At 42.3% G+C, this 15,344-nt stretch overlaps 1 protein-coding gene across 2 annotated transcripts in view; it reads left to right on the top strand.

Moving 5' to 3' along the window:
- TGFBR2 (transforming growth factor beta receptor 2) overlaps positions 1 to 15,132 on the top strand; it is a 55,658-nt gene extending 40,526 nt beyond the window's left edge. For both annotated transcript variants that reach the window (XM_071561130.1, XM_071561131.1), the window contains exons 5-7: positions 651 to 792; positions 8,430 to 8,557; positions 12,768 to 15,132. In XM_071561130.1, coding sequence (XP_071417231.1) covers positions 651 to 792; positions 8,430 to 8,557; positions 12,768 to 12,947 — 450 coding nt within the window. In that variant the 3' untranslated portion in view covers positions 12,948 to 15,132. The remainder of the gene's footprint in view (positions 1 to 650; positions 793 to 8,429; positions 8,558 to 12,767) is intronic.
- Positions 15,133 to 15,344: the final 212 nt, after the last annotated feature.

Raw genomic sequence — 15,344 nt, forward strand, 5'->3', positions numbered from 1 at the left:
TTGTGATAAAAAACAGACATTAACACTTCACCTTATATAATGAAAAATCATAATCTAGATCTCAGCAAAGCTGCTAAAATCATTGTTGAAAATTGCTTAGTGTGAATAAAGTGTATGAAAATGTCTTTTCAAACAAATGGCAGATTTTTGGTTTCAATTCAAATGTGTGCTTCTGCATTCAGTATTTGTGTGTTTGCTTTCTCCTCCCAGGCCTGCATTTATTTCATTTTAAGCCTATCATGAAAAGAAACAGCTAACACTATGATATGCAGTGCAAAACAATACAACATGTTTATTGCTCATCTGAAAGATAAATCAGCAGGGATTGCTTCAGGCCCAAAGGGCAGAGTTTATTTGTGAATAGCCAGAGAGTGAGAAAACTTGTCAGTGTCAAAATTATTTGCTTAAGGAACTAAAAAGGGCTACTTTCTGTTTTTTCTTACCAAGAGAGGTGCAAGTAAGCTGGTAGTCAGGACAATGCCAGATTCCCCTGGCAGCAGTAAATATGGCCTGTGCCAAGTATAGCCTGAATTTTTGGATACATGTCAAGTGGCACTGTTTTTGTGAATGCTGAAGTTCAATCACAGCGGAATCCAAAACATGAACTACAATTTCAGCTCATGAGCTCTCCTTGATCTCTTCTTCTCTAGGTTGGCACAGCAAGGTACATGGCCCCTGAGGTTTTGGAGTCCAGGATGAACCTGGAGAACATGGAGTCCTTCAAACAAACAGATGTGTACTCCATGGCTTTGGTGCTCTGGGAAATGACATCTCGCTGTAATGCTGTTGGAGGTAAGAGCATGTGTTTTCTTATCTCTTAAAGTATGTGCAGACAGACATGCTCTCACGGTTGTCTGGGGAGAGGGTGATTCTTTTAAACTCTCACTAGTTTGTGTAGTGTATCTGAATGCTGCAAATAAACAATCCTCCAGCAGTATGAGATACACACATACATGAGTAGGCTTGAAGGCCATGCACCCGAGCCCAAGAAAAGATTGGTCCTCAGTTGGTGTAAGGATTAATCTGCTGTTAGGTAAATCACTTTTGAGGATTTTTAAAGTCTGGTTTTCCTGTTCCCTTGAGTAGCCATGGATTGATTCAGTCTAGTTGATGTCACCCAAAATTATTCGATACATAAGTCAATTTAAAACATTTAACCCAAGAAGAGATAACTACCTCCCATTTACTTTCATGGAATGTTAGTTCTCAAACCTAGTAAGGGCCAGTTAAGTGTCACAATTACTAATTGATAATTTCACTAAGAGCCGTCACGGTGATAGAGAAACTTAGCTGCTTTCCCAGAATCACCAGCTGCTGCACATAATGCTTTGTGATGTCACAAGAGATCATCCATATGAGAAAACAAAGGATGTTTGTTGTATGAAGTATGGTATCAAAATAAAAATTATTGGAACGGATTGTCAAAACAGCTCTAGGAAAAGCTGCTACATTTGTTCATATTCAGCGTTTGCTCACTGAATCAAAATCTCAATTTCTGCTTTGCCTAAAGCTGTCCCAGAATTCCCAATGTGCAACACTGGTATGTACTAGAAATCAGAAAAGTTGCTATTGAGATACCTGCATTACATATGCCAGGTTTGAAGATTTTCACCTTACTTCAGGAACTAAAATAAGACTAAGTTACATATAAAGTTCTTCAGCCTGCTGGAATTGTCTAACCTTCATTCTAAAAAAGTTGCTGCACAGTCCAGGGCTCACACAGGCAGTCTAAGGAGCGGGGCTGCAAAAGGTAACACTAATGTGGATGTTATAGTAGATATGCAAGTCTTATTTGTTAGCCTTCTTCCAAAACCACAGAGGCTCGCTTTTCATTGGGCTCAGCACAATTCCACCTTGAAGGGCTACCGCAGACACAGAGACAGGACAATCTTGCAGGCTAGAGCACTGTGCTGTGAGGAACACAGTGTGCAGGAGGGAAACCAATGTCCCAAGGGAAGAAGTGCATAACTGCTCCTCGTTTCTCTACCAACATCTGTGGGACACCACAAGGGAGGTCTCTGCTGCCACTCTGCACAATGTCTGTGTGGCTGCACTACAATGTCCATGTGCCAGGAGGGAGGAATGCATTCATTTCAGTCTCCAGCTATGCTGGTTTGTCTTGCTGGGTGGGCTGTATTGTGGGCAACAGATTTGCCCCTGTTTGCTCCCTGCCAGGAAAGCTATAAAGTGAGTATGTGTGCAGAAAGTGCTAGCCTAAAAGCTTAAAAAAATCTTTTCTAGTCAAACATTTCAGTGAAAAAAACATGTGGTGCTTTGGGAACTGAACCTCAGTCTGATATATTCCAAGGCAAACCTATCCATATTTAACAGTCGTGATCATGCCTGTTTCTAAGTGCATTGGCACAGCCTCAGCCCTTCATTAGCACTTTGTAAATGCAGCTGAGGAGATTTACAACCCGAGAAAAAGGAACTTTTGAGCTCTCTCTATTTCTTGCATTTAGGAACTCACCTTATTAATATAAATATGAGCTGTTCACTGTGAATCTTTGATGATGCCAGAGTCTCCTCCTGTTCATATTTGCTGAGTATGGTGAAATGGAGATTGTGGCAAAAGCAAACACTGATGCTCTTCTCAGAAGGCAACTGCCTAAAAGAGGATATAAAGGGAGTTTCATAAGGAAGGAAAATCACCAGCATGTTTAGCTAGAAAAGATTGACCCATTTTAACCTTGAGAAGAAGAGGTGGAATATATTTCACAAAAAGGAAAAATTTCTCTGACCCAGCATCCCCTTTGCTTTCAACATGATGCTTAATCCCCACCCACATCTTGGTTTTCCCTATTCATTTCATCCCTCAGTCATTTTCATCTCCAGAATCACATTTCTTGAATTCTGTTTCCCTATTTCAGTCATCTTTCCAGAGGTGAGGTACCCAGCAAAACCCCGGGGTACTTGGGCAGATCTGTAGAGGGTGGAACTTGGGCTTAGCATCTCCCTCTAGAGCAGTTATATACAACTCCCAGGATGTAGCTGCCTTGACTTGTCACTGGTGCTGAGCTGCAACGGCATTGCACTATTACTTTCATTTCCTTCTTAGATTTTCCCCTGTTTTGTGCAGTCTGGCTATCTTTGCAGCCAGCTGGTGAAATACCCTTACATTGATTCATAACTGCAGCTCCCCCCCTGCTTTCTCTTTCCCATCTGTCACTTGTGAGATTCCCTCCTCTCCTTGCAGCCTTCCCAAGGAGCTCTCTGCTTACTGCAGCCTCTGCTCACGCAAACCCCTCTTTCATTCCTAAACTATTAGCCAGTGAGAGAAATGACTTCACATACAAGCTAGGGTAGGCTGACCTGATTGCAGACAGCCTTTCCAAAGCAGCCTAAAAGATCTAGCCACCATCTTTGCAGGGCATGCTTGGCTGTGGTCAGCTCAGGGCAGTTTAGAGGGCAAGAGTGGCAGTCTAAGCAGAGGCAGCAGCATTAGTGTCTTTGGTTAGGGAGGACTTCGGTTAGGGAAGGAAGGGTAATTGCCATTCAGCCTCGTAAAGGTACAGTGACTTATTTTACAAAAGCTGCTCTCGGGATTCGTTTGTCAGCATGCAGGTGTTCAGTGAGTGTGGGAGGTGATGGAGGCAGGTCCCTTCACTACAGCAGCTTTGTCAAACACAGTCTCCAAGCTATGCCAGGCCTTTTCAGTCAGCAGACATTTAAACAAAAATACCCAGCAGCACAATCCACACTGCAAAGCTGCTGTAGTAAATAAGCAGGTGGGGATCAGCTTTTGAGAAAGGCCATGCTGTTCATTGTTACTTTGTTGTGCTAAATATGGAGAAGCAGAAATGGGGCACAAGGGAAAGGGAGGCAGAGGCAAAGATCGAGTTTGACTGATTTTTCACCAGAGTATAATTTAAGAGGCATATTTAGAAACTCAGCAATACTACTTCGGGGAGAACTTCGACTGCTCCATGCTGCTGTTAACTTGGTATTTCATTCAGCACAACAGCTGTGCACCAGATGCTGCACATTGCAAGAAATATAATTTTCATCCCAACCACTTGCTTTCAGATTGACACAGCTTTGGTGACTGAGTCAAGTGTAATTTCTCTGACAGCCTCCTAGAAAGAAAAGAAAACCATCTGTTTTGTATTGCAACTGCTGTGGGTGAGGGACTGTTGGGGGTGGCAGGGGAGAAGGAGAGGAAAGGGAATTCTGGATACACAGGTTTGGTGAAGAGCGAGAAAAGAAAACCCTCAGAAAATGGTGATTTTGCTCATGCAGTATCGTTCTGCTGGAGTGGTGACTGGCTTCAGTATGGTAGCAGGGCTCTTTTTTAAATGGCAGCCTTGCTTTACCAGAGCTGAGTTTCATGTGAATAAACTCAGAATTAGTCTTATGGTTACTTGGAAAGAGTCTGTCAAGAGCCACGGTTTGGCAACTAAACACTTGTGCATCCTATACCTTATGAAATGCTCAGCTTTCATCATATTGATGTGGAGAGGTGACATTTCAAGCAGCAGGGAGCAACTAGATAGCCTGTACAGTGGGGCTGTGCCTGCACAATGGGCCCTGAGGTGCCTGCAGCTGGGGCCTGGTTTAAATTTCTCTGTCTGTGAAGTGGAGTCCAGTTAGCGTATGTCTGCACTGTGCTGGCTTGTGGGGGCATGTAACCCCAGCTGTAGATACACACAGTGCAGCCTCACCCCATGGCACTCACCCATGTCCTAGAAATTCTCTGTCACCCCAGTACTACATGTAAGGTAGCAAGTGCTATCCTTCAGCAAGCCCATGCAGCAGTAGGTAAGGTTACTGTACTAACGTCGAGTGCTGATGTGCTCTGTATTCCACTACATTCCCACCTCAGGATTCTGCACGCAGTGACTGAGCAGCCTGTAACCCTACACTGATGGCAGAGCTCATGCACTCCCAAAACTTTAGAAGGGTGACTGTGTCTTTGATCATCAGATGTGAAGTCACTGAAAACATGTCTGTGGGAGGGAAACTGAACAGTGAGTTCACCCATCCCAATACATCCTTCCCCTCAAGAGGGAAGCCTAAGGAAATTTGTGAAGTAAGCATTTGACAGCTCCTTAAACTTGGCCATGAAACAGCTTTTGAGCCTCTGCTTTAGGAATTATTTTCCCTTTGTGCAACTAGTGCAGGCTAGTATATCCTCCACCCAAATTCCTCTAACATGAAGAAAGACCATATTTGAAGAACACAACTTGTGTTGTGTGCGTGAGCTGTCACAGTCCCCTTGTAAACTCTAAAGGGAGGGATGTTTCAAAGGCACGTAAGAGTTCCTGACCGCAAGCTCACCTACTGTGGCCTGTGCCTCGCTGTTGATTTTTGCTGGCCTTTCACCTCCCTCCTGCTTTGATTCTACAAATAAACCTTCATCATTCATCATGAGAAGTCATCCCACAGAAATCAGTAAGATCACATGAGGAATTGTCAACATGGTTTGTGGGTATGCTCTTCTAACCCAAAGAAAGAGAATCTCACTGCAAAAAGATTAGATTAGAAAAAAAATACATGAGCAAGCCAAATTTTCCAAGCATTCATCACGCAAAAAAAAAATAGATTTTCAGTAGTCTCTGGGGTGAAAAATCCAATCCAAGCCTTTCTGAGAGTTATGGCCAGGCCAGTGTCAAAGGAAAGCAGAGGTACAGCAGTTAGCAGTGCAAGGCAGTTTTCAACCATAAAGATTAAATGCTGGAGGTTAAGGTTGAAGGACCTCTGCCATTACTGAATGCTAAGGTGCTGTAGTTCACAGTACCTGATGTATTTACAGTTCTTCATCCAGTTGTCATTTTTAGTGCCCAACTGGTCTAAAACTAATCAAAAGCAGCATACAAGGCATGAAAAATAGAATCAGCATCTGTATACAGCCATGCAGAGACAGTTAGGCCCAAACATCTTAACCTTCCTCAAACTGACATCTGTTGCATCTACTGTAGATGTAAATGTGATCCATGAATAACCTCAACTATTACCGCAAAATGTGTCTGACACCTGAGATTCCACAGCATAAGGATGAGTTACTGTGTGAGGATTTAGTGGGCTTTTTTTTCCCTTCCAAGGGAAAGAGAAGCATGAAGCAAGAAGATGCCACATGCATTTCAAACTGAGGGAAGATACAACTGTATTAATAGAAAGTCATTATAGAAAATTGGCATCTGGCTTAAATTTCTCTTTATTTACCATAAACAAAAACAAAGCAACAACAAAACAAAATACGGAAATGTGAAAAACCTTTTCAGTCTTTATAGTTGGAAGAGGAATGCTCATAACATATAAATAATTTCTCAAGCAGGGAAAATGTATTATGAACCTAGCAATTCCCAGGAAAGGCTTTACCTTCCCCTATGTGAACCATCTCGTGAACCTGAGCAACCTTCAGATTAAGTCAGTGAGAGGGAACAGTTCAGCACAATAGCACCAGCTTCCCTCTATTGGACATTCAGACTCTCCTCGCTCCTCACAATTCAAGATCTCAGAGCCTTGGCTGGTGTCTATGACCACTACCACAATTAAACCATGACTGATGGAGATTATGTAGGAAATGGCAGTCTAGGTCATGCTATTTAAATTTCCCCAGCAAACTTTAATATTTTGAGTAGCTCTGAAAGAAGAGATATCTGCACTGTAATGGTTGTGCATCCACTGCAGTCTGACTGGCAAGATGGCAACTTCCCAATCACTTCTAGGGCTAAAGTCTTGTAAATTTACTGTGGGTGAAAGTGGTGTGCTTTCTTGTACAGTAAAGAAAGCAAAGCAGACTTTGGCCCTGGAGTCTTAAAGAAAGTGATTTACGTATGAGAAGATAGGAGTTGTGTTTCAGTACTATAGCCATTCTCCAGAGCATTGTGTGGACAGCAGCCAGCACCGGCTGGTTAGGGAGAAGGAAGGAGAGCTCTTCAGGAGGAATCTGTGGAGTGATCTGCTGCACTGCACACACAATGGTTTGCAGCAGAATCTCTAGACACTCAACATTTAAAGCACAAGGTTTAATATCCCTTCCAATATGTTTGTTATTGTACCTTGCTATTCTTTTTATGCATTAAAAATTATATCTGTTAGAGTCTTCATCTCATGGCTATCACATAAAAATGAGATTTACAGCCTGACTAAGGTTTTGGAGAAAAGTCTGAAGTTCTCTTCAGTACAGCCTTGTTTCTATCATGAGACATGACAGAAGGATCTGACCTGTGTTATCTTGATCACTAGTTATTTTCAGTAGTGTATCATGTGATCCCATCCTTACCTTTCTCTTCAAAGTAAATAAAGCCAAGCTTTAGAGGATCTTACTATTTCTTCTGGGTCTTTAATCATTATCACCTTCTTTATCACCTTGAGAGTAGTGAGCAACACTGGACACTCAGTTGAACTTTGGCTGTAACATTATACTGTGACTCCCAGCTCGTTCATCTCTCGTCACACATCATCTGGGCCCTCACATGCATTCTCCAGGCTGCTTTGTAGATTACACTTCAGTCTTTCTTGCCCTCAATTAATTCCTCAAAAGAAATAAGAGGCAGTAGAACAGGCCAACTTCATAAATCTTTATCTAATACCAGCAAGTCATTAGGCCTGTGAGTAAAGTCTCCATCTGTTCCCAAAGAAACCACAGCATTTTCCACACTGTGTCAGCATCTACTATAATATTTCCGCTCTCAGAGATTTCTTGAGATTTCTCCAAAGGTCCCATATGTCTGCCTCTTCCTTTCTCTCTCCAAAGAAAAGCAAAGAAAATATGCAACATGCAAACAAAACCTGGAATGGCAGCAGCCCCTTCAGGAAGTTGTGCCCCCTGCATCATGAGCCAAAATTGACCCATTTTGGGAAAGAGGCCTAAAATAAGAACAGACTACTACTTTTTACAAAGGAATGCAGCTCAGGCATAAACAAGGGTAGTATGGCAGCTTCCAGCATTGCTCCTTACTATATCTTTGTCCTTTTGAAGCCACGGTTTCATCCTAGCAATCTGCACATTAACATCCATCAGATGTTGATCTAGACAGATTTCAGTTTATATTTCACCTGGTAAGTATGTGTGGACTCCACGAGACTTAAGGGTGACTAGTCCTTGCAAGCCTAGCTCAAGCAAAACTCACCTTAAAGATCCAGTGTATTTTACCTCAGCAGAGATTGAAAGGCTCACAAAACATTATAGGTTGCTCTGCTGCCTGTACTGTTGCTAATATGATTACAAACTAAAGGGTTTAAATGAAAATTGTTTTGTTGGCTGGGAAGGAAAAGGGGGGGAGGGGGAGTGTGGGAGAAACACATTCGAAACATTTTTGAAAATGCCAACTGGCTTTGCTTTGTTTGGAGCTGGTCAAGCAGAACAGTGGCACTGAGCTGCTAATCAGTAGCTCCTACTCCTCCAGGGAACAGCCAACTCCCTTTACTTTTGGCACCAGCACAGCCCAGCTGAATACCCTTGTGTTTGCTTATTCTGTTGTCAGAAGTGAAAGAATATGAGCCCCCATTCGGCTCCAAAGTGCGAGAACACCCTTGTGTGGAAAGCATGAAGGACAACGTCCTAAGAGACAGAGGGCGACCCGAGATCCCCAGCTCCTGGCTTAACCATCAGGTAAGACCACCATGTGGCAGTGGCTGGGAGTTGCGCTGTACACTGAGCTGCTGCCTGAAGCCTGAGCCTTAACTCTGGGTCCTGCCCAAAGACTGGACCTCTCTTTGCATGGAATAGAGCTCTGTCACACGGTGACCCCTGTGCTGGTGTGGTTCAGACACCACAGTGCTCTGCACTGTACCTGCCCCAAAGCCCTGGGATTCCTGCTGCCTGCCAGTCTAATCTAAAAGTGATCTAAAGAGAAAGATTGGAAGCCTGATATCCAGCAATCATCCAGCGAGCCACAGAATATTTAGGCCCTTAAAGCACACCATATGTAGGCTCTGAAAGGTCAAAGAATACAACTTCACACATGGGCCTCTGTTGCAGGCAGAATAGGAGCTTCAGACAAAATTTATTAGAGAAGCCCTCCCACTGAGTCACAAGGTACAGAAAGGAACCCCTTGCTTTCTAAACTCCTTCTCAGAGAGGAGTCTAGGTGTGACTGGATCCAATCTTAGCACCAGATTTTGTCAACAGTTTATGTTTAAAGGATTATACAGGTGTAATTAATTATATGTTTGTCCCAAGGATGGCAAACCAGACATATTTATATAAATATATTTATTATAATAATGACTAGTCATCTTAATCAGATTTATTTACTACACAGTATAGAAGCTATAACTACCAGTATAGTATGGTGCACTATGAACAAATATTGAAGCAATCACATTAAAGCAAATATATTAAAGCTAACAAACCAATTATTAAGAAGAGATTGATGTCACCCATTCATATCAGTGATTGTGGGCAAATCTCTTCTACCCAGCCTCGAGGACAAACCTTGAGGCATGGCACAAACCAAGGGGAGTGGTCTCCACACATACTCCAAGAAGGGGTATGTTAGAAGACTCCATCATTAGAAAGTGGGACTGGGCTTTTATAGTATGAAGTGATTGACTGCTAGTCAGATGTCTCCAAGCCATCTGTGTCAGCTCAGCAGCTTTAGATAAGTTATTAGTAGCATCACCTCTTTGTTCCTTTATCAGGTAGTTTACCAGGCCTACCACACCTTCACCTCACTATCAGGATGTTTGAGTCAGTCTGGTTTCAGCATTATTCACGACCAAAAGCAGCCAGACCTCCTTCCCCATTCACCACTGGTAGCTCTGCAAATAGGACACTGTTCAAGTTGTTTTACCCCAGTCCTGCTACAACCCCTTCAGCAGAGAAAATATTATTGTGGAGACCACTCATAGTTGTATCCTAGCTGCTGACAGGTTTAGGAAAATAGGAAATGAGTCTTCAGCAAGTCAGTCTGGTTTTATTCAGGTTGTGCATGAGCAGTCCATTTCCCTTGCGTATCATGAAGCCCTTTGTCAGCTTCCCCCACTCATGAGCACCATGGCTGCACCTCCTAGGCAATGGCAGATTGCTCAGGAGATGAAACTGAAAGGCAACAAGCCAAAGGCAGACCTTTCTTCAGCTTTGCTCACAGCAGGTTTATTGGTAGAGATAAAATGTAAATCATATCAGCGAATTGAGGCTTGGGTCATGCCACTTGTCAGTGAAATATACTGAGTGGTCTTTACAGATAAAAGGAAAGTATCACAAACATTAGAAAAGCCCAGGCAAGCAAGATTGTCTAGTATTTCTATCAGGAGCAATGTAGCACTCCTTTTTGAATTCCAGTTGGGAACTTAAAATCACAATCTAACATCTACTTAAAACAAGTCAAGTGCATGGCCAAATCAGTCATCTTTCCAACCAAGAACACCTGTCACCTGATGACTGTGGTAGAATGCAGCCCCTTCCTGGACTAGAGGGAGTTGCTCCTTATGTACTCAGCTGTGAAGAGCAGGGTTATTGAGGAGGGGCTTCTGATGAAGGAGTAAAATGTATTTTGAGGTTATCTGATACTACCAGTACTAAAAACCTTTGACAAGTTTAGAAACCATATGTGCAACCATCTTCTAAATGACAGGCTGGGCAGGAGAGATTATACTATTGTTCATCTTCATAAAAAAGAACTGGTTGCAGAAATTTTATAAAAATTGTCAATAAACTAGTAAAAGGGATCATGAGTTGATTAGAGTTGTTTGTTTTCCACGAAGGCAAAACAAAGTCCAAACTGATCATACATATGTAGTACTTTAGAATGGCCCGATTAACAAAGCAGAAAGCAATCCTGAGCCTTTCATTTGGAAGAAAAAAATTAAATATTTGAAAATGCTTAAAATTAGGAACATTGTGAGATATTTCTCAAGATATTCAAAAGACATGGTCTAACCTGTGAAAAAAATGGATGAAAAGAGGGTTAAAGAACTGCCTGGGGAAACAGAAGAATAATAGGAAGATCAGTGGTCAGCAAACTCAAGGATAATCAGAGCCTTCTGATTAGTACCAATCTCTTGCTGGATATAAAAGAGATATAGTGCATATACTAATGCAAGGGCAGAAGAAGTCAGCAAAAATTTCTGTTCTGTGTTTGGTTAAGTCAGATGATGTACATCTAATAGCAGATGATGAAGGCCCCTAAAAGCAAAAGTCATTGGAACTTAAAGAAGGCCTGGAGCAGTGTTTAGGTGGCTCAGAGCCTTGTCTGCTTTGGTGACAGAGCTACTCCTGCAGGCACTTCACGACACTGCACTTGGGAGCAGTAGAGCCAGGCAGTACTGCTTTGCTGGTTAGGCTTTGGAGAGAAGTGTCCAGGAGCTCATGACATGCACAGCCAGTTGTAGTGGCAGGCATAGCTGTGCCAGCATGCCCAGGGCACCTGGATGGGGAAACACTGAGCTCAGTACAGGCTGGTCTCATGGTGACAAAGTTGAGTGTGTGGAGGGCTGCAGCTCAGGGTACTGGAGTAGACCTGTGAGGCACATCATGGATTTCATCACCTCTGGGTTTATATAGCAAGTAAAAAAGGTCTTGGATTTGTGCCTAGGCATCCTACTTTGACTTCAGAGATTTCTTCCCTAGATAAACCCAGACCTCAGTCTGCCCTTAGGATTGCATCAACCTGGGCTTGTGTGTCACCACGATGGGCACAGCTGGCTCCAGCAGGGTTCAGCTATGAGTCTAAGGCAGGAAATGGATGCCTGATAACACACTCAGAGGACATTTAATAAAGGTGGATTTAATTCCCTTTGCCTGAATCCCTTCAGTGTTTCACATTGTGCTATGTAAAATGCAGTGATGCATTGGTTTCCTCAGGGCTGTGATAGTTTGCAGCAGCTGAGGATCTGCTTTGAACTCCACAGAAGTTGCTCTTACTAGTGGCTTTTCTATATTCATTTCCTTCCTCTGCAGTCATGTTTTTGTAATGAACTCATTATTCATCATGGTAAAATTCTGGAATAGATTTACATATTACAATTACCCCCACCCCTCCCTTAATAAGATTTGTTGCACTATTGATTTCAAGTTAATGTTTAATATTTAATTTAATTTACTGCTTGTAATTTCAACGACAGCATAAAACTAATGTTATTTGTATAGAGACAATAATATTCTGCTACTAACATTGACATCAGTCAACATCACCAATTAGGTAAATTATACAATTAATGCAGTGTTTTGAAATGCTATTTTTTTAATAAGAAGTTTAAGATAAATCCTACTTAATGAGCTGTTAGTGTCATAAAGCAAAGTACATGGTTTCCTGGCAAATACCTCATGTTTATAAAATGCATTACAGAGATGCAACTGGTTTTTTGCTCCTGTAAACATGTGAATCAGAATTGAAATGAAGGTTTAATAGTTACAGCTGTGAGTGACATGTTTAAGTGTTCGTGGGACTGTGGCCCATATTTGCACGTAACAGCCTGATATTGCTGGCAATCAGAATTTTGTCTGAAAAACTCAAATGGAATTCAGCCACACGAAGGTATGGGTTGAGCAAGAAGTCATGTTATCTGAGAATTCATAAATTATTAAGAAAAACCCCTACTTGATTCTGCAGCACTCGTCCAAAGCATCATTATTCTTGTTATCAGAACTCATGCTCAGAAATGACAGTGCCAACTAAAGTGCTGAAATATTGTAGTAGGATTTCTTTAAAAAAAAAAGTAAACAATACTCCCATGACAGATACAGCAGAGACCATAAAAACCTCCAGGACACACATGAATAACCCCCTGAGCTTCTGAGGGCGCTAAAAGCAGCTCTCACACGCAGGCTGTGGCGGTGACTGGCCCCATCATGGCTGTTCCCTCTGTGCTCCCCGCAGGGCATCCAGATGGTGTGTGAGACTCTCACTGAGTGCTGGGACCACGACCCCGAGGCGCGGCTGACGGCGCAGTGCGTGGCAGAGCGATTCAGCGAGCTCAGGCACCACGACAGGCTCTCGGGGAGAAGCTGCTCGGAGGAGAAGATCCCTGAAGATGGCTCTGTGACCACTGCGAAGTAGCATGTACCCGAGAGCTCCGAAACGGAGGGAAGTCACTCCTAGACGTGTTCGCCTTGGCAAAGGAAGAAGTCTTGATCAGTGCCTTGACTTGCTTCCTAGAGGACTGAGGCTGTCACTACTCCCTTTAGGCTCCAGCTCTGGACAGGGAGACTTATTCTGTGAATTAAAAGCTGGGGAGTAGCTGTCATACCCCAGCATTGGCAGCCGGCATCATGTCATAGGAGGAGCTATGTATGTTAGCACTTCCTCAGGAAACGTGATTTGAAAATAGCCAATAACATTATGCACTTTATTAATGCCTGTATATAACTACGAAATTGCTATTTTTGTATATATATATACATATATATATAAAATGTGTATGTATATATATATCTATATATCTATAAACAGACATGCTCTGGAAAAAAAAAAAAAGGTGCTTCCAGGAAATTACCAGTGCATTAGAAATGCCTCCCCTTAGAGGAGGAGCCTGGGGAGACTGGTATAGCACCACACCAGCAATTGTGCACTAAGCGCTCTGCCAAAAAGGTAGGAATAATATGCAAAAAGAAGATGCCTTTCAAAGCATGTGCTGTGACCACCTGGCTGTGGCTCTGCAGTTCACACTTGCAGGAGCAGTCTCGCAGCAGGCAGGCCAATTTGACTTTGCAGTTCTACCTACATAGTCCTGCCTGCAGCACGTTGTGGAAGGTTCAGGGTTGCCTTTTCCCTCTCACCTTAACCCCAGTGTCCTCAGTGTCCCTGAACAGGAGTGCAAGGAGGTTTGGTCCTTCCCACGCATATGTTTTGATACAGAGGTCATTAATGTTGTATGTTTATTGCTTTCAATTCATGCTGTTTGTAAGCAGGTTGCAAAATATGAGCAGGGTGAGTCTTCCTCTCCTCCCATTCCCATGCCCAAACTACACAGAACAGGACAGGGACAGCAACAATCCAAGCAGATGTTTTATATTTGCTGTACATTCTCACTGTGGGCAGTACAATTATGTTTTTCCCTTTCCTTTTACCTTGATTCTGTTACTGTAAGAAGAAACATTTTTTTTCTCTCTACAGCATGCCTAATTGCTTGACATACCACAGTCTGACTCTGTTCCATACTTTCTAAAGTGAGAGACAACAGCTGTGCCTTTATTTTTGCAAAAAGACCTTGGAGGTGAGGGAAAGCTCCATAGCAATAGGTTAATGGCATATCCTGCCCTCAGCATTGCTTGCATTTAAGGCTGCCTCAGCAAGTCAGCAATTCACAGAGGAAAAAAAAAAAGAAAACAAATACCAAGAAAGACTTTTTCAACAGGATCCCTTGGACATTGCTTACATTCTTTCAGTTCCCCTAAATGGTTAAGACAGTTGACATCACATTGGGTCTCTATAAATGACAGCAATGTGTTTTGTAATTGCTAAAAATTTTGTCTTTAGGTGTTTTGCAATGACTTATCCACTTTTTTCTTCCCCATGGGATGTCAGCAGGCCTTGGAAGTTAGAAATTCAGACAGCGCAAACCAGTCCTGGACAGATGTATCTGGTGTGATTTATTAAACACATTTGACAGATAAACATCAATATTTCTCTAGAAGATGTTGCCATACAAGTCAATAGGAATCATGCTTATTCAAATAGGAGTTAAGATTTATGATGGCAAATATTTTATTTTATTTAAAATGGTTTTGTAACTGCCTTTTTCCCCCCTTTTTTTTTCATTTGAACCAAACTACTCAGAAATATTTAAGCAGTGCAGGGTAAAACCTCCACATCTGCAGAGATGGAATTCAGAGAATACTATGTCAAATTTAAAGGGAGGGAATGTTCTTATAAATTCATAGGGTCACAGGCAAAAGTGGGTGCTGCAGGTGGAGGGCACATCCAGGCAGGTAGAGTGTTGCAGCCTGTTTCTCTTCCTCTATCCATGCTGAAGGTCAAGGAATAGCATCTGGTAGTTCCTGACAATACTGACATTTTTATGGGGTTTTTTAACACTACATAGAAAGGGAAATTTTTATTCTTTTAAGGAATATTTCACCTGTACATCATGTATGAAATAGGAATGTGAGCAATATATACTCTTGTATATGAAAAGTTTCAAACACTTAACTTGCTTTGTAAACTGTTTCCAGGGTTTTTTTATCTTGTTTTGGTTTGTATAAATCAAATGTTTATTGAAGCAAATAAAATAACATCGACTCAAGTTTGTGTCCCATCTTTGAAGCACCCAGAATAGGGAGAGGGTTCTTCCTGAAATGAACCCTATCCTAAAATGATTCAAGTCCATTCCTTCCCCCCAGGGGCCTGAACGTCATGCTCAGTGTGTCCAGTGTGCATGTGTCCTGCTTTGCTAATGACTTCTTCCCCCAGTCACCACCCTGCAGAAGCCAGCTGCCCTGTGCCAGGTACAAAACA

Source organism: Pithys albifrons, chromosome 7 (genome assembly GCF_047495875.1).
Source record: "Pithys albifrons albifrons isolate INPA30051 chromosome 7, PitAlb_v1, whole genome shotgun sequence".
Lineage (NCBI taxonomy): Eukaryota > Metazoa > Chordata > Aves > Passeriformes > Thamnophilidae > Pithys > Pithys albifrons.